General features: G+C 36.6%; 1 protein-coding gene across 1 annotated transcript in view; it reads right to left on the bottom strand.

Moving 5' to 3' along the window:
* Nucleotides 1-11,158: 11,158 nt before the first annotated feature.
* The window catches only part of PRKAA2 (protein kinase, AMP-activated, alpha 2 catalytic subunit), a 71,613-nt gene continuing 63,687 nt past the window's right edge, over nt 11,159-19,084 (bottom strand). The window contains exons 7-9 of the mRNA XM_008588160.1: nt 15,312-15,816; nt 13,743-13,869; nt 11,159-12,165 (exon numbers count right to left, since the gene is read on the bottom strand). Of these exons, the coding sequence (XP_008586382.1) occupies nt 11,927-12,165; nt 13,743-13,869; nt 15,312-15,816 (871 nt within the window). The 3' untranslated portion in view covers nt 11,159-11,926. The remainder of the gene's footprint in view (nt 12,166-13,742; nt 13,870-15,311; nt 15,817-19,084) is intronic.

The raw sequence follows: 19,084 nt of genomic DNA on the forward strand, positions 1-19,084 counted from the left end.
TAGTTCAGGCTTCCTGCCCTTTTCTCTGTCTCATCTCTCTGTGATCCTTCCGTTTATTTGCCTTCTTATCTGGTCTTAAAGGGGGAAGGGGATCCCAGACTCAGGGGATGGGTACAGAGACCCAAGGAGTGGTAAGCCCTCCTCTTTAGAGAACGGTGTTTGTGGTCTCATGTGGCTGGGATCCAGGGTAGCTGCAGTCCACAGAGGCTGGGTGTGGGTCACACTGGAACCTAGAAAGACAGGTTCAGGCCAGATCACAAGGGCTGTTTTGAGCCCTGTCACCAACCCTAGGTTTAGGCAATAGAGAACCATTAAAGGTTTTTCACCTGGAGAGTGACATGATCAAACCTACATTTTAAAAAAGTAGTTACTGATCTCTGATCTCATGGACAATTGGTATGGCCCCTCAGAATCAAGCAGTCATAGTCTTCTCCCAACTTGAAGAAAAAATAAGGTTATTTTCTCAATTGTTGAGGTTTTTTTCTTTTGTCTTTTGTCTTTTTCCGTGTCCGGCAACGGATCGCAACCCTCAGTGTTGCCCCCGTACTGGACCAGGGACCGGCAACAGGATCGCAACCCTCGGTGTTGCTCCCGCGCCTCACTCAGCCAGTGAGCGGGAACCGGCCTGTATGAGGGATCCGAACCCTCGGGCGGGAGCGCCGCCGCGCTTCCCAAGCGGCGCACTATCCAGTGCGCCACCGGGCTGGCCCCTGCATTCAACTGTTTTAAGTGGCTTTTTTACCACTGAAAATCTGAAGAATTTCACTCACTTCTTTAAGCAGGGTGATTCTAGACTTCAAGAGTGTGATGGAATTTGTTTCCATAGCCTCTTCCTTTATACCTTGAGTCTATTTTGTAAACTTTTAGGTTCTTTTATCATCTTCTTTTTCACATCCCAAATGGCACTTGCCAATAAAAGCCAAGCTTATTCTAAAAGAAAGGAATCGAAGGTATTCCATAGAGTTCAGAGTTTAGAGAAGGAAATAGGTACAGAGATTATTACAAATAACATAATTATAATAAACAAGATATAAATGGAATGGCTAGAGAATTAAAGTTTTTACAGAGAAGGTGACACTGAAGAATGGTCTTTAAATACAAAAGTATATTTGTTAGACAAGACACATGCTCTGGTGACTAAGAGGAAATTCAAGGTAAATGGAGTGTACATGTCTGGTGGGAAATGGCAAGAGCTGTTTGGAATGGGGTAACTTAGTTGGGGCTAGAATATGACAGAATTCACTTGTACTTTTTCCCTAGAGAATGGGGAGCCATTCAAGGGTTAAACAGGAGGGAAATGCCAGATGTTTAGGTGGAAAAAAAGCAATCGCAGCAGTATCAACAAAAGATTAAAGGGGAGAAACAATTGTTTTTGCAATATTCTAGGCAAAAGGGTATCATACCTTCATTTAAGAGAGCAGCAATCGAAACATAGTACAGGAGCCCCATTAAAGGTATTACAGAGGTAAAGGAATCAGAATGTCTCAGTGACTGATTAGATGTAGAGGTGAGAGAGAGGGGAAGAATAAGGGAATGGCTCTGAGGCTTTTCTTGGAGGTGAGATTAAGGCTGGTACCAAAGATTGGGAATATAGTTCTGCTTGGACTAGAGACCAGACTCTGCTTGGATCCTGAATTAATTTACCACCCAGTGAGAGGCGATCAGGCAACTGCAGGCCTCTCCCACTCTGCAGAACAAGAGCTGTTATAGTAGGCATTGTAGAAGTTGAGGGTAAGTATGGCCTGTGGGCAAGGAGGTGAGAAACAGAGAGAAATGGCTATATTGAACAGAAATCTTTCATGCAATAATCCTGTCCAGTAAAGAATCATAAACCATACATCACTCTTGCCACTTCACCAAACCATGAAGTATTTTAATTGGGGTGGGGTGACAGTGGGACTAAATTTGAGCTGAGATGGATTTGTCCCATGCACTTCCTCATCACAAGCACTCTTGTTCTGATTCAATGACTAAGCTCTTTGAGTCTCAATTTCCTCATTAGTAAAACAGGGCTAATAACACTAATCTTTGTCTACTTCTCAGGGCTGCTGTCATGCTATAATGTAATAGTATAAATGAAAGTATTCTAAAATCCTTAATACATGATACCATGTGTTATTTTTGTACCTGGACTTTTCTGAAGATGGGAGATGCTGAAAACATAAATATGTTTTTAAAATTCAAATCTTGAAATTTAAATTCAAGACCTGAAAGAATGGCTGGGATGTGAACATTTATTTTACACAAAAAGAAAAATTTTCAATTTTATAAATCTATTAAATATGTTTTTAAAATATAAACTGATCTAATATAAACTAGTACCTAATTACTATTTATTGATATGATATAGGTTTTTAGAAAACATAACTGCTTCTATCCATTCTCAATATGGTTATGTTTTTATTTCACTAATATCAGCCATATTTCCTACATTCTTTAAATCAAAGCATTTAAACTGTATTTCTCACATTATCGATATGCAAGGTTTTTAAATGTAAACACCACAACTAAGACTTCTGTGATGTCCAAAGCAGATGTTGTCCATCTGCTAGAAAACTTAATCTAGCATAAAGCTTCAGTAGAAAGACTGAGTTTCTACGTTACTTTTAATTTTTGCATAAAGATAGTAAAGATAACACCATCCTGTCAGATAAAAGACAGCATACAAAGGCACTTGACCCTAACAGAGGCTAATACTGGCCTACTCATAAATTCATTTCTGTGTAGGTAAAGCCTCCAACAACCCTAACATGCACCCACAAAACCTTCCCTTCCCTGTTCTGAGTACCTCTGTGAAACACTTGGTCTTCCAAGATGACACTGCATCCTTCTTGACCAGGGACTTTCCTGCACAACTTCAGAACTTTCAAAGAGTATATTCTAGGGAGAGGAATAGGAAGAGAAAAAAATCAATAGATAATAAAACCCTAAGAAACAGCTGCCTCTGGGTAACAGGGTTATGGATCATGTTTTTCTTAGCTGCTGCACACTTCCTATACTGTTGAAATTTCCTACAATATGCATCCACTACCATGCAATTTAGTGAAAATGTTTTTCATTTATTTCCTAATAAACAAAAATCTGTTTTCTTTAAACTAGAAAAAACAAATTAAATCTTTACTTATGTATCCTGACTTCGACATGTTTACATTTTTCTTTTTAATGAGGGCTAGCATACATTTTTCAAAAAGTTGCTTTTACATATGTAAATATGGGAGGTGACAACTACAAGTACATAGGACCACATCTACATTGCTTGCTCTCTATCCCCAGCAGTCTTTAGTGTAAAATTCGATTGTTAGCCTGAGGTCATTCTCTCCCTATTCTATGGTAAGCAAAATTTTAGCCTCTATGATCTTAATCCTCTGGTGTTATGCCTATGAACATGTTATGTGATTTGGCAAAAGGAATTTTACTTATGGAATTAAAGTTGCTAACCACCTGACCATAAAATAGGGAGAATATCCTGTGTTATCCAGGTGGGCCCACCTTAGTCACATGGGTCCTTAAAATTGAAAGAGGAAGGCACAAGAGTCAGTCAGCCAGTCAGAGAGATGTGGTGGAAGAAGAGGAAAGAGAGATATAAAGCAGGAGCCCCAGTTGATGGCTTTGAAGATGAAAGGAGCCATGGGCCAGCAAATTCCAGAGCCTCTATGTGGCCTCTAGATGGTCTCTAGATACTGTAAACGACCCCCTAGCCAAGCATCAGAAAGGAAACAGAGACCTCAGTCCTACAGCAGAACGGAACTTAATTCTGTCAAAAACCTGAATGAGTCTGGAAGTACATTCTCTCCCATAGCCTAGCCCTATCAACACTTTGGTTTTCAGCATGTGTGACTTGAAGCAGAAAAAACAGCTAAGCCCATCAGACTTCTGATTTTCAGAACTGTAACATGAAAACTTTGTGTTAAGTCATTAAGCTTGTAGCAGTTTGTTATGGCAACAATAGAAAACTAATACAATGGCTAAAGGTAAAACAATGCACAAGACAAAAATGAGCCACGATGGTGTGAAATCTCCAGTGAGTCACAGGCAATCTTTTTCTATAACAGCTTTCTCTGTAACTATTAGTTGATGTGCAGAATATTAGCTTAATGATTGAACAGAAACAAAAATAGCTTTCAAATTAACCAGAGACTTTAATTTGCTTTTGTTGTGAATAAAGTGTGTAAGCAATCAGACAGGCTGCTTTTCTCTTTTGTGTTTGTTACCTGTGATTTTCATACAGTGCAAACATTAAGTAGAGAAGACCTGTAACCACAAAGTGCTGTGTACTTCAAGAAGACATCTTTTCCATACAGTTACTGAAAAACAATCCCCACTGATCATTTAACACCCCCCCCCCAAAACACATAACAAACAAAACTGAAATTTGAATCTATGGTTATTAGAACACAAAAGCACTGGAAGTCAGTTTTTTCCCCTCTGAAACCAATTATAAAAATTGGTCCCAATTTCAACAGTTTAAAAAAAGTTTTAAATAGATATGTAATCAAGTGCTCCAATGGGTTAATGTATCAGCCTATGAGATTTCTTTTTTCTTTTCTAAAGATGTGCTAAGAAAGAATCAACGCAGGACGTTCTTTAAAAAACTGAATAATATCCAATCCTATATTATCTTATGATTGTCATGGACATAGCCTAATGACCGTCAACTTTCAGTTTTATTTGTTGCAGGCAAAATCCTCTGTATATTTAAGCATACGTGATAAAGAACACAACCTTTCTTCCTAAAACAGTATCGATACCATCCTTAAAGTTCACAGTTCTCTAACAACTTTACATTAAACATTCAAAACGTACAACCACAGATGTTGTGAACAGTCTTGAGAGAAAGCTGTATTTGGTACATTAAGGCAGCTTCAGCCAACATTTTAAGAAGTTTTGAATAAAAATACTTGTTGCAACAAAAGACAAGTGTGATATTCGAATATTTGATATTTTCAAGAAATTTAAAATGTTACTTAAAATAAGAACATCATAATTTGTGAAACTGTGGTCTTAAACATTCTTACCACTATGTTCTTACCACATAAAACTTGCCAAAAAGGGGCCAGCCCGGTGGCGCACTGGATAGTGCGCCGCTTGGGAAGTGCGGCGGCGCTCCCGCCCGAGGGTTCGGATCCCACATACAGACCGGTTCCCGCTCACTGGCTGAGCGAGGCGCGGGAGCAACACCGAGGTTTGCAATCCCGTTGCCGGTCCCCGGTCCGGTATGGGGGCAACACTGAGGGTTGCAATCCGTTGCCGGACACGGAAAAAAGACAAAAGACAAAAAAATAAATAAATAAAATAAAACTTGCCAAAAAATGAAGATACTCATCCTATCAGTATCAAAGATATCTATTTAAAAAAAGGAAGGGATTTACACTAAATATGGGGATATAAACCCTGTATTTAAACAAGGGGCTTCAAACAGTTTCTCATATCTGTGAGGTAGGTTATTATCCACATTTTGTAGATGAGAAAACTAAATGAGGTCATGTGATCTGCTGCGGCTTACAGCAGCCAAATGAAGAATCAGATTCCAAATTAGATTTTGTTCTGAGCTCTGCATTTCTTCTTTCCAAACTTTTTAAAGGGTTAACTAACAAAGATTGCTATTCATTGCATTCACTTTAAAAGCATGAGAAGGCAGCCAAACATTTACCAAGGTGACTTAAAGAGTGAAGCAACATAAACTGGTAAGAACAGATACTATGCTTGATCTTAGCTAAAAGGCCGATAAGCAACCGAAGAACATAAAAGAAACAGAAAATACATTCAGTCAACTTCTGACAGTGATAGTGTGAGGTTTGGCCAAAGGAACTTGAAAACAAACAGGCAGAAGCAAACAATGTGATCATATATGGAAGCGCAAATCTAGGGAAAAATTAGAAAAAAAGGAAACAGTTTAAACAAGTTTTTACTAATCATTACTGTTCCTATAACTTAAGAGAGAAGGCACAATTTAGTCTTTTGTTTTTAGAAAAGTGGATCAATTTCTCTTTTCCATTTTAGGAAAATGTTACCTGTCTAGAAAAATGGCCTTTTTTGGTAACAAAACTTACTTAAAAGGGACTTTTAACTGTGAAAAATGCAAGCTTAAAGTAGCAGGAGAAAAACCATGCAATTCTCCTTGGCTAGAATGTTTCTGTTCCTCCTTGAAACTTTAAATCATTTTAAATCAACACAAAGTAGCAAACCTTGAATTAAAAAAAAAAAAAATCACACAGTATGAACCTTGTCAAAATTCTGTTATGTTCAACAAAGTTTTCATGCTAGGATATTCTATAAATAATTCTTCTTCCTGGAAAGAGTGCTCTATTCTAGGATTTCTTTAATCGCACTTTAGACATAATTGAAATTTACCTACCCTGCTTGTGCAAGTAATCATGAGCTACTTCCATAAAACCTAAACTGTTCTGGATATAAACGAGTTACCAAAAGTCACGTACACAGTCACATCTGCACACTGGCATTGCTATGCAAGGCTGGCAGTAAACATTAACATTGGCTCACAAAATTAATACAGGCCTGCAGTCTGATAACTTCTAGACCTGACCTGATTTTTATCAGGTTATGGCTGAAGAAGTTTAATTAAAACTCAATCCAGTCTAGACTGGGTCCTGTTCTTCATGCTATTACTGTTCAGTAGCATAAAATGCATCGTAATTATATGTAGGAAAGACAAGTAAGGATGTCAACAACATGTTTAAGGTTTATACAATTTTTAAAGCTCAAACGTAAGTTATATTTCCAAGTTTTATAAGGCTTGGGGGAATCTATCAAGCCATCAATAATTAGGTAGTTTCTGAATGGAAATATACTCTATGAAAATAGTGTTATATCATCTAGTTTTCACATAAAATGAAAAATTATCAATTTGTATATGAAATTTAGATAAGCCTAATTCAGATAAGTCAAAAACTATGATAATTTAGATAGGGACTGGGGCTAGTTTTCCTTTTTTAAAAAAAGTTGTGCTATAAGAGTCATATAAATAAAATTACAGGAAGAATCATGTCCCAAAGTTCTTCAGTACTTTTTGAGTACACTCAAAAACTTAGAATACTTATAAAAATCAATATGCTAATCATACACTTCAGATAACTACATCTAGTTAGTACAACCAACTAGTTCAAATAATTAAACTAAGAAACATTTAGTTAAGACAACTTTATGCCACTCTAAGACTTGAAAGCAATACATCCATTTATTACTTAACTACTCAAGATATTTCATTAATTCAGGCTGTTCTTCCCCAGATGAAAGGGAGTATACAATAGAGAGCATTGATCACTGCTGAATATTTGAATGGCATTAAAGCTTTATAAAGAACCTTTCAGTCATGCTTCCTCATCTGGAAAATGGTAAAAATACTTTTTCTTGTGACCTCACAAGGTTACTGTAATAGTAAGTTAACAGATATGGAGGGTCTCTGAATTGAAAAATCACTATAAAAATATATGGAACACTTCACTCAAATTAGCAGTGTTTGCTCCACGCCAAGCGGACATGATGTTTTACCATGTTTGGCTTTCTGGTTGATTTTTGTCATTTGTATTCCAGAGGGTAGCTGTATTTAGAAAAATATTCAAGTAGATACCTTCCAAATGCCTCATACCAAACCAAAGTAGAACATTAACACTAGTATAAAAACTTTAAATACATAAAAAGTGAACACAAATCATATGAAAAGGCAACAAAGAAAGAACTTTAAAGCTCAGAGTTACCTTAGAGGTCTTTTAATCTATTCTCCCATTTCAGGGATTACAAAAATGAGGCCCAACATAGGATGCAACTTACCAACAGATTGCACATATCCCTCATCCAGAGTTTGTAATAGAGTCTTTGAGAACTACTATTAAAATAAGTTACATTCCCTATTTTAAAAGCCACAGGGTGGGGCCGGCCCGGTGGCGCACTGGAGAGTGCACCGCTTGAGAGCGCGGCGGCGTTCCCGGCGAGGGTTTGGATCCCATATAGAGACCGGTTCCCGCTCACTGGCTGAGCGCGGTGTGGGTGCAACACCGAGGGTTGCGATCCCATTACCGGTCAGTAAAAAAGACAAAAAGGGGAAAAAAAAAAAAAGCCACAGGGTGACAGGACCAGGTAAAGAAATGCCAGATTAAAAAGGTTTGGGTCTTTAAAAACGAACAAAATCAGACAAAATTGTGAACGTGTCTAGCATTTAGATATTGAGATTTTGTATCCATTACCAAGATTTAAATTATTAACCAGTGAACAGACAAAGATGTGTTGTCTGTGGCAGACATATTCTGGGCTTTAAATTTTATAAATGGAAGGTGCGGTGCGTACATTAACTCAATATACTACACATTAATAGATGGCACAGATAAAATAGACAAAAAATCTGTAATAGTTGTTTATAATTATTTTCTAGATACTAAAAACCAATTGGTATTCCCTAAGAACAAACTTGCTAGGGAATGAGAAAGAGAGCCCAGAATTATGTAACTGTCATGGACAATCTATTTACAGAAAATGGAGAACTGTCTGTGCGACAAATAGCCAATTCCTTGACATAGAAATACTATTATTTCTGATTAATTTAGGTTCCTGGATTCTCTTTATAGATGGCTAATATCAAGAAATGCAAACACTAGAGGTTCCAAAAGTCTCTCTTTATAGATGTGCTGATTAAAACAAGAACTCAACTTGTAAATGGTTTGCCTCCCTCCCTCCCTGCATATTCAATTTGAGAAGATGTCTGTTCTTACACTGAAAAATAACAGGAATTACATCTCAATATAGTATCCCAAACAAAAGTATTTAGGAAATGTGCACTGACTACAAATTTTGAAAATACGAATCAGTGATATTGACTCATTACCCACAGATCCATAAGCTTGAGTCACTAGACTTAGCTTTTTTTTTTAAACAAGTAATCTTATTTAAGGTTTTTCAGTCATCCATCAATATTAAAAAAGAATAAATGTTGCACTCAAACACCACCACAACCTAATTAAGACAACCAAGGTGCTATGAAACAAGGTGCAGACATAAAATATTCTATTTAGTTCTTAACATCTCATGGGAGGTTAAGTTTTTTTAAATAGTAAATTAATTTGGGCAAAGCAAGGTTAAACAAAGTTATATGGTTTTCTTTCTTTCAAGGAAGGATTTATCACAGTCTTTCATGCTCATATCCATTGTCATACTCAAGGAGGAGAGCAGCATGTAACATTTTCCAAACTTACTCCATGGATTCTTTTTTTCTGCAGGCATCTTATAGGATACACTTCGAAAAATGCTATTCTAGTAACCATATGGACTCCAATTCCATGATATAGTTCAGGACTTAATAATCCTCCAGAATCTTAACTGGAGAAAACTGTTTAAAGCCTAGAACTACCTACCACATCCACAGTTAACCAGTTTACAAGCCTGAACTACAGGAATTTGGGATTAGCAACTGATTCTTTCCCTCTTTGTGCCCATGGGCAACAACACGCCTGCTATGACAATGTTCTAGCCCCTGCTGTGCTGGACCAAGTCTCCTAAAATCTCTCTACAAACCAATTTACTGTGCCACCTAAATTCACAAAATAGTTATGTTTTAAAAACTTAACACATAAAAGAACCAAACCTTTGACCTTTGGTTCTCCTAAAATTCAACAGGTAACTATCAAACCATGGATGTTCATAAATACTAGCAAGAGAAAATAAATTTTTAACTCTCAAAAAACATGATAACCATCCATATAAAATAATTTTGATATGAACAAGGTTCTGCAGTCTGATTTATTAGATTAACAAAGCTAAAGTACTACTAGATTTCTTCCCACTATTTCCCTGGCTTCAAAATTGTGGATACTGTCACTGGGGATAAAAAATCCTATTAGTTCCTTGTTCCTAAGGTCATCCCATTCACAATAAAGCAAACAGTAAGAGGGGTCCCTATTTTTCCCAAAAGATGTACACAGTTGGAGAAGCCAAAATGATGCCATATCTACAATGTACATCAGACTAACACAGCAGGACTGCTTATCCCTGTAAAAATAATCACTAACAAAATTACCCTTTGGTACCACAAGATGGCAATCTTTCAAAGGCTAAACCTTAAACTATCTCAAACTGCGACCCCACCTTCTTTCCCAAATTGGTGTACAAAGATTCCTCTTATTTTGATATTAAGAAGTTGGACTTACAAGTTATCTAACACCATTTTTTAAAAGATTTACACAACAACATGATGTGACACAATGCAAACTCCTGACTCAAAAACTTTAAAAATAGACATGCTTGTCTACCATAAACACAGGGGAAAACTTGGTCTAAAATTCTCATTTGCTCCTTGGTAGAAAACACGTTATTTTTGGCAAAGAGAACCCTGTCAAGGCAATGTAATTTTCTGTTTTCAAGAGCTTAATATTTTTTAGGGTGAGTCAGGTGAATGAGACTGTTAATTACAACATATTAAACACAACAAATGAATAAATACAAATTAGATAAATTACACATAATTTAAAAATTAAATACTTTTACTAAAATAAAATATAATCAATGAGCTATTATCTACCCTGCCATATATAGTTTTTCTAAATCTTAAAAAAGAAAAAAAGAAAACCCTGCACAAAGTAAAACAAACAAACCAAAGATCTGTTTGGTTTTTGCTTAAAAGCACTGGTGTGTGAATACATACATATATATGTATATGAACAACACATATATTTATTCAAGAGAGAATTTTTAAAAATGTTTAAGGCATCCCTGCCTTATCAGGTTCAACAGTGAAAATCATAGCCTATCAAGCTTTGGAAGTACATAAAAGCCCATAGGGCCAGAACAGTGTTTTCAAACTGAATGGCTAGCAACCAAGAAAGGGAACCAGAAAAGATTCAAAAGTTGAGTCAGTCAGCCATTGAGGATTAAACAATGACACTGACGACTAGGGAAGGCAGGGGGAGAGGATGGCATCAATAACAAACTTCAACATGGAATGAAGAATTAGCATTGCAAGATTCAACAGGACACCAGGACCCTAACCCCCTAACCCCCTTACCCCCTCCCCTCTACACAAAATAAAAAATCAAAGATAAGAGTTTTCTTTTAGGGATTATTGATATTTGTCTTGTTTCATCTAACTTTTATCATTCTTGGTGAAGTACAAAAATTAAGAGCCAAAGAGAATTTGAGAAAGGTAGGTTTTGAAGGTATATTGTACAATGACGTAAGTTATGGAAAAGACAAAAATTGTTGCAATCCCAGATTTTCCAATACTAAGTCGAACCTCAAAGGCTCTTAAGATAAGTATATTATGCAGGGAAATCTCAAGATAAAACCCTGAGTTGGTTACAGCTGTAAGGAACCTGGAAACTGTAGTTCCCTGTTACAGAACCACAGCCCTTCTGTTGAACATTAGGCAGTATTTGCAAAAACTGTTAGAAGAACTTAGCTTCTGAAATTTGGGGGGCAGAATTTTATCATTTCAGCATTTAAATGATATCTTACTTATGGGTGTTTTATTTTTCAATCTTCTTGTGCAAGAAAATTGGATGCGTAAACACAGCCTAAAGACTGCTGAAATTTAGGAAGTAAACTGGATTTATCTACACTAAACAGTAAAGCAAGGAGGTGTTGCCAAACCATCCTTAGATTGAGATGGTTCATCAGTGAGGTGTGTTAATCATCTATAGTGAACTCACTGTAAATTAACTATTTTCATTGGTGTTTACCTATTAAAGATACTGCCTGTGTGAATTTATCACAGGCACAAGAGAATTACAGATTTCTACAAGTAAATAAAACGTCAGACTTTTTTTGTTTTCAGTAGTTTCAATGGCATTGAGTGTCCCCTGGAAATATTCATGTCTCTGAACTAGTATTGCAGAATATGTGATATCCAGAAGTAAGATAATAATTTAAAGAATATATCTGATTTTCACAGTGCAATAATAGGATAGAAACTAGGAACAAATTATCAACGGGCTAAAGTAGTAATCAGACTGGCACACATTTCAAAAAAATCCATGGTGTGACTGCCCAGGCGAGGTGAAACTGAAGATAATGTGCTTCCAGTCAAAGAGCCAGTGAGAGAGCCAGAAAGTGAATGGCTCTCTGCAGTTGTAGAATCAAAACTTGATCTTGGTCTGTGTAAACCAGCAGTAGAACAGGATCGCTGAGGTGTTGAGGAACCAGACCTCTGCTCCACTACCTCATCTGAAATAGACCAAAGAAGAACAATTTATGTGAAAGGTATATTTGCCCAAGCCATTCCCATGAAGTTACTATATTCAGAATATTAAGTAAAAGTATCTGAGCAAGGGCAACTTAACAATGAATGCAATGTTTCAGTGTTTTAGGAGTAGAGGTGGCAATGCCTCTTCTCTCCCACAATCATAACAGACATCACTAAACAATCATAACACTTTCACACAGCTAAAATGTAGTTCCTAAATCCTCATCAACTGAGTATTTGGCATTAACATTGAAATCAAACTGATATCACTACATCTCAAGAAAGCACATCCTTGGCAACTTATTTTCTTCTAGCATATCAACAAAAAAAAAAAATCAATACGATAAAAACAAAAGCTGCCATCATACAATGGTTCTGAACGTTTTGTGCACATTGGAACTGCCCTGGGGGAAGGAGCACGCTAGAGAAATCTTGTTAAAAATGAGGAGTCCCAGTTTCCCAGGACCAGTCTCCAGAGATTCTGATCTGGTGAGTCTTGAGTGGTTCCCAAAAATCTGCATTTTAATAAGAACAATGGGTAATTGTAATGAGGGTGGTCTGGGGACCATATAAACACTGCTATAGTTTATGGTAGTTAAAGAATAAAATTTAAATTCTCTGTTTAAAAAAATATCCCTGGGGCCGGCCCAGTGGCGCACTGCTACAGTGCGCCGCTTGGGAAGCGTGGCGGCGCTCCCGCCAAGGGTTCGGATCCCACATACAGACCAGCCGCTCACTGGCTGAGCGAGGTGTGGGCACAACACCGAGGGTTACGATCCCGTTGCCGGTCCCAGTCCGGTACGGGCGCGACACTGAGGGGTTGCGATCCGTTGCCGGTCACGAAAAAAGACAAAAAGGAAAAAAAAATATATATCCCTAACTCTAAACTCAGTTCTATTCTTGTTCCAACCAGCACCTGACCCTTTTGCACTTCACTCATGTGGATTCAATGTAGTACTCAGCATGTGGCTGAGTTTTGCTTTTTTGGAAATTTAAGGAATTTTTTTACCCCAACTTTTTTAATCCAAGATTGGTTGATTCCGTGGATGTGGAACCCATAGATACAGAGGGCCAAGTATTCCTGGATATGATAATTTTCCCTGACTCCCCTAGCTCCTAGATTGCCATGGGTACCTAAACCCAACCCAAATCCCACTAGAGGCCTATTTAGTCATTTTGGCCACCCAGGACGAAGGGGGAAATTTAACATTACAATGCTAATAGTAATAAAATACGAATGGAGAAATATGTCAAGGAACCTGACAAATTGGCTAATTTTAAGTAATGCTTCCCTATTGTTTCTTAGTTTTGCCCCACAGCCAATACTTCAAATGACTTTTTTATGCCAAGGAAGCACTTCTTTCAGAAAGGTGCTGGGTAAGAGATACTCCACGTGTCTTTTATCCTTTTAAGTTTCACTTACATTTTGGATAAGTCTAGATTACTCAAAAACCAGTGTGGAAGACCTACCCACCATGTCTTTGAGATGATTTGAATGTCTGGTCAACTAATAGCAATTTTTGTCCTCTCAGAGCTCATGCCTGCGTAACTTTCTTACCATCGATGCTTTTAAAGTCCAAAAGATAGCTCCTATTGTCAACCAGATAAAGTTGTAAGCTCATTTTCACATAATTGCCAGTCACTGGATTTTTTCTTCTTACACGAAGATGGTATGCATTTACTACCTAAAATGGGAAATCAATAAAAACAACAAACTATAAAATGTCTCCCTTCATATTGCAAAGAATGCTGAAAACAATTAATTGATAAGGTGGGATAAGGAAGGAATTTCTGAATGACTCCTTTTCTATATTACAGGTAATTTACCTTAATATTTATTTAATCCCTACTAACAGTACTGTTTGTATATAGTAATTAAAATTTAAAGGAAACTCAGAAACTGTATACAGTACAGCCTTCACTCCAGGTATGCATCTATTCTAAAACATCAATAATAATTTTGGTTACCCAGCTCTGCTTGAATACATTTACTGATGAATATGGAGTAGAAGAAATAAGGGGGAACTAATATGTTAACGGTTTGCATCATGTACTGTCACAAAATTCAAAGTATTACAATAATCCCAAGAGGAAGATATTATTTGCCTTTTAAAGATAAAATATTGCAGCTCATATAAAGAAAATTCTGGGTTTTCAAAACATATCAAATTCGTTTCAAAAATTTTTCATTAAGAAACTTTAAAGACATTAACATCTCTTTTGTAACTAAATAAAACTGCTTCAGAAAAGGCAGATTTGCTTTTAAAGTGGTTTGAGGAAATATTACTTTATTTATTCATTTCATGTAGAAATAGTGAAATGAAAATGACTACTTTATTCAAATCTGTCAAATGACTACATATGATTAGTTCAAACATTTTTCTTCTTCCTTTAAAAAATATTCACAGTCCTCAAGAAAGGAACAAAAGTGAAAGGGACATCTGAAATGAAAAAATGTTTTTCGTCCCACATATATTCAAGTAGAATTGAAATAAATTTTCTCTAAAATTAGCACTAATTAAAAAAAAAGTAAAATGGGGGCTGAGAGTAAGGAAAACATACCATAACTAAAGACTAAAAGCACCAGTCAAATAAGAGAGAATTTCTCAATTTGGAGAAAAGTATTTATTGGCTGAATAAACATCTCCTGACAGTACAATTTGTATTGACCACTAGCTGTCACAGCTGCCCATCAACCCCCAAAAAAGGGAAGAAAAAAAAAGAGGGAGAAAAAAGTAAAATTGTATTATCTTTGAAGACTCATGGTTTTTTACTGTTATGATGCATGCTGAAACAAGTGGGCTATTTCCTCAGATATTTCAAGTTGATGACTTTTTGTTTCTTAGCCAAGAATGCTATTCTATAATTCAAAATATATAGGTTATACAGGTTCCCAACATCAACGGGTCTTCATCCTTGTACAGGTCTATTTGTTTTGTTTTGAATGAATATGATATATTAATGGAAAGAATGGGGTTTACCAGCCAAAGGTATCTAGACCACTAAATTTATATCTAAATCAAAAACAACTTTTATTGACCTCAATACTCAATTTAGTAGCTCACAGCAGCTTACTATATAGGAAAATGGCTTCTACACATGATCTTAATATACTTCAATTTCTTACCTTCCATTCAAAATCCAGCTGCTTCATTGCTCGGTAAACTTCAGCCATAATGTCATATGGTTTGCTCTGACTTCGGATCCCAAGATGCCACTTGGCTTTTTTCACAGCTAATGATTTGGGCTTAGTTGTATTCAGTGCATCCAATGGACATCTCGCTTTGGGGCTATCTGCTATAAGAGGTGGCATCCTTTCTGGATGGGGTTTCAGGCCTGGCGGGATATGCATGGCACTATCATCCATAAAAGAACCAGTTGGAGGACTAGAGGCGAGGTAGAACTCACTGGCTTGGTTCATTATTCTCCTATTGTCAATGATAAGATGATAAGCCACTGCAAGCTGGTCTTGAGGGTCACCACTATATAAACTGTTCATTACTTCTGATTCTGTACACTCAAATTTTTCACACACTTCTTTCACAGCTTCATCATCAATGATGTTAGCATCATAGGAGGGGTCTTCAGGAAATAAGTAACTGGGCAAATCTTGTTTAAACCATTCATGTTCTCTAGGAAAAACACCACAATATATTGTAAGAACATTCTTTGGCAATTCCCAAATAATTTAGATACGTGGCAATACAACATAATAGAATCAGAAAGACCTGGTCTCTAGTCCTAACTCTGCCACTTACTAGCTATGTCAACCTGGGCAAGGTAATTAACCCCTACCCTTGAATAACTATGGTTATTCATGCTTGGGTATTTGACTGGCATTTTCCCAAAAATGAACAAAGTGAGACTGTCACTTCAAGAAAAAAAACTAGTAATATTTGTTGTCAATGATAAAGTTTAAGCTTTCAAACAAAATTTGGAATTTCATATACTATGTATCTGCTTCCATGAGTTTGACAGCTTGCCAATATTTAAAGACTTTCTGATAAGGTTAGTGTTGTATATTAGCACCTATTAATGTTTAGTAATAAAAATAACTAAGGTAGATATTAATTTTTTTCAAAAGAAGTAACAGAGACAAAAATTATGTCACCTAACAGTTTTTAAATATCCATGACAAATACAGAAGATGAGGACTTTCAAAGTGAACTCCAAAAATTCACTCTTCCATAAAAGCAATGAGATAACTGCAAAAATTGTCAAAATAGTCTTTTTCAGAACTCTGGAAATTAATCAAAGTCTTGCAACAATCTGAGGAGGGTTTATTCAAGAAAAATGGCTGAATCTTAGTAAGAAAAGATAGATTTATGGCTTTTTAAGTTGCCCTATTTCCATCTCTCTTTCTCCAGTTCCATGGTAGCCTTGAAAACCAACAGCCACTCAAACAGGTAGCTGAGAAAACCAGCAGCAGCAGCACAATAACTACTGGGGGGAGGAGGAGTTGGAAGAGAGGAGCAGAATAAGTTTAGAGCTCCCCAAAAGTCCTATTCTAAGAAAACTGTCATTATTTGACACGCCTAGCAGTTCCCTGAAAACCCCCACCCATAAGCATTGTCTTTATTTGATCTGACTCGGAGCTTCCTCACTGCAAACAGCCTTCTCTCCAGGGCACTTGTCAAAAACAATCAACGGCAATTGTCTAACATCCCCAGCTGTCTGAAATGGCATTAAGAATTGGGTAAACAAGAAGCGGACCAAAAAACTTTTCAAAGTTAGGGAATGAGAGTTCCAAAGGGGTCTTTTTAAAGCTGTGATATATTCCTGGTTCTCAAGAAAACCAGGAACATATATGCAGGACTGTGTACATTTCCAAGGAAAAACAGAGAAGGCCCTAATTTCTCATCACTGGAAGACTTTGAGGCTCTGCACAAGCAGGAAGTGAAGGGTAAGGCAAAGTTATAAACTGCCTGTTGGAGCACTGAAAATACACCCCAACAGGCACAGAGAGCCCCTCAGCAAAGGCTGGGAGACTTATTAGATCAGGCGTTTAAGAAAATCTCTGTCTACTCATTATGTGACCATTAAGCTAATCAAGGAGAGACTTCAGTAGCCATAAAGACAAAAAATACACACTTCATTACATCAGTTTAGGAAAATCACTAAACAAACAGGAACAGCAGCAGCAACAACATACAACCATTACAAACTCTAGGTATATACCCAAGAGAAATGAAAACACATAACCTTACAAACTGTAATGCAAATGTTCATAGCAACATTTATTCATAAGAGCTAAAAAGTGGAAACAACTCAAATGTCAACTAATAAATAAACAGAATGTAGTATATCCATACAATGGAAATTTTTCAAACAAAAAGGAATGAAGTATTGATACATGCTACACTATGGAAGTATCTTGAAAACATTATGCTAAATGAAAGAAGCCAGACACAGAAGGCCACATACTCTATGATTCCATTTATATGAAATGTCTAGAATAGGCATGAAGACAAAAAGTGGATTAGTGGTTGCCAGGGGCTAAGAGGAAAACGAAATGGGGAGTGATTACTAATGGGTGTAGAAATACTTTTGGGGATGATAAAAAAAACTCTGGAATTAGATAGTGACAATGATTGTAGAACTTTATGAATATACTAAAAGCCACTGAATTATACACTTTAAAGGGAAGAATTTATGTTATGCAAATTGTATCAATAAAATAAATAAATTTTTAGAAAACAATAGGGAAATAACCTAAATTTTGATTTCTAATTCATTAACTTAGTCTTATGACTATAATTTTTACAACTAGATAACTACCAATTAAAAAAGCCATACTGCCAGCTTTTGACTCTCAGGAGTCAGTTTCTGAATTAATTCCATGAGAGTAAGCAGTAACTAGGATGTTTATGAAGGCTCAGCTGAGACAGAATCAATGCATTTCACGTTGGTCATTACACAGGCACCAGAAATTGTCTGTCACTATTACCTAACATCTGACTTTGATATATATTCAAACTTTAGGAACCTCTCAATGTACCCAAATTTCTTTAAATGTACCAGAAAGGCTTTCATATATTCACTTAAAAATAATATTCATAGCTAACATTATGTCCTAGACATTGTTCTAAAGGCATTAACTATATTAAGTTGAATATTTGCCGGGTTTTTTTCTTAATTTTATTTTGTCGATATACAATGAGGTTGAATATTGTGGCCCATTACTGATAAAATTGTGAGTAACCTTCTGATTATGTTGTGCCATTTTCTTTCTTTTTTTTCACATTTACATTTTATTTTATTATTATTTTTTTAAATTTTATTTTGTTGATATACAATAAGGTTGATTATTGTGGCCCATTACTGAAACCCTCCTCCCTCCTCCCTCTCCTCCCTCCCAGCCAACAATGTCCTTTCTGTTTGCTTGTCGTATCAACTTCAAGGAATTGTAGCTGTTAAGTCTTCTCCCCCACCCCCCGGTTTTTGTGTGTGCATGTGTGAATTTATTTATTTATTTTTAGCTCCCACCAATAAGTGAGAACATGTGGTATTTCTCTTTCTGTGCCTGACTTGTTTCACTTAATATAATTCTCTCAAGGTCCATCCATGTTGTTGCAAATGGCAGTATTTCATTTTTTTTATAGCTGAGTAGTATTCCATTGTGTAGCTATACCACGATTTCTGTATCCACTCCTCTGATGATGGACATTTGGGCTGGATCCAACTCTTGGCTATTGTAAAGAGTGCAGCGATGAACATTGGGGAACACATATACCTTCGACTTGATGATTTCCATTCCTCTGGGTATATTCCCAGCAGTGGGATAGCTGGGTCATATGGCAGATCTATCTGCAATTGTTTGAGGAACCTCCATACCATTTTCCATAGAGGCTGCACCATTTTGCAGTCCCACCAACAATGGATGAGAGTTCCTTTTTCTCC

The sequence above is a fragment of the Galeopterus variegatus genome, unplaced genomic scaffold (genome assembly GCF_000696425.1).
Source record: "Galeopterus variegatus unplaced genomic scaffold, G_variegatus-3.0.2 Scaffold122, whole genome shotgun sequence".
In the NCBI taxonomy this organism is placed as follows: domain Eukaryota; kingdom Metazoa; phylum Chordata; class Mammalia; order Dermoptera; family Cynocephalidae; genus Galeopterus; species Galeopterus variegatus.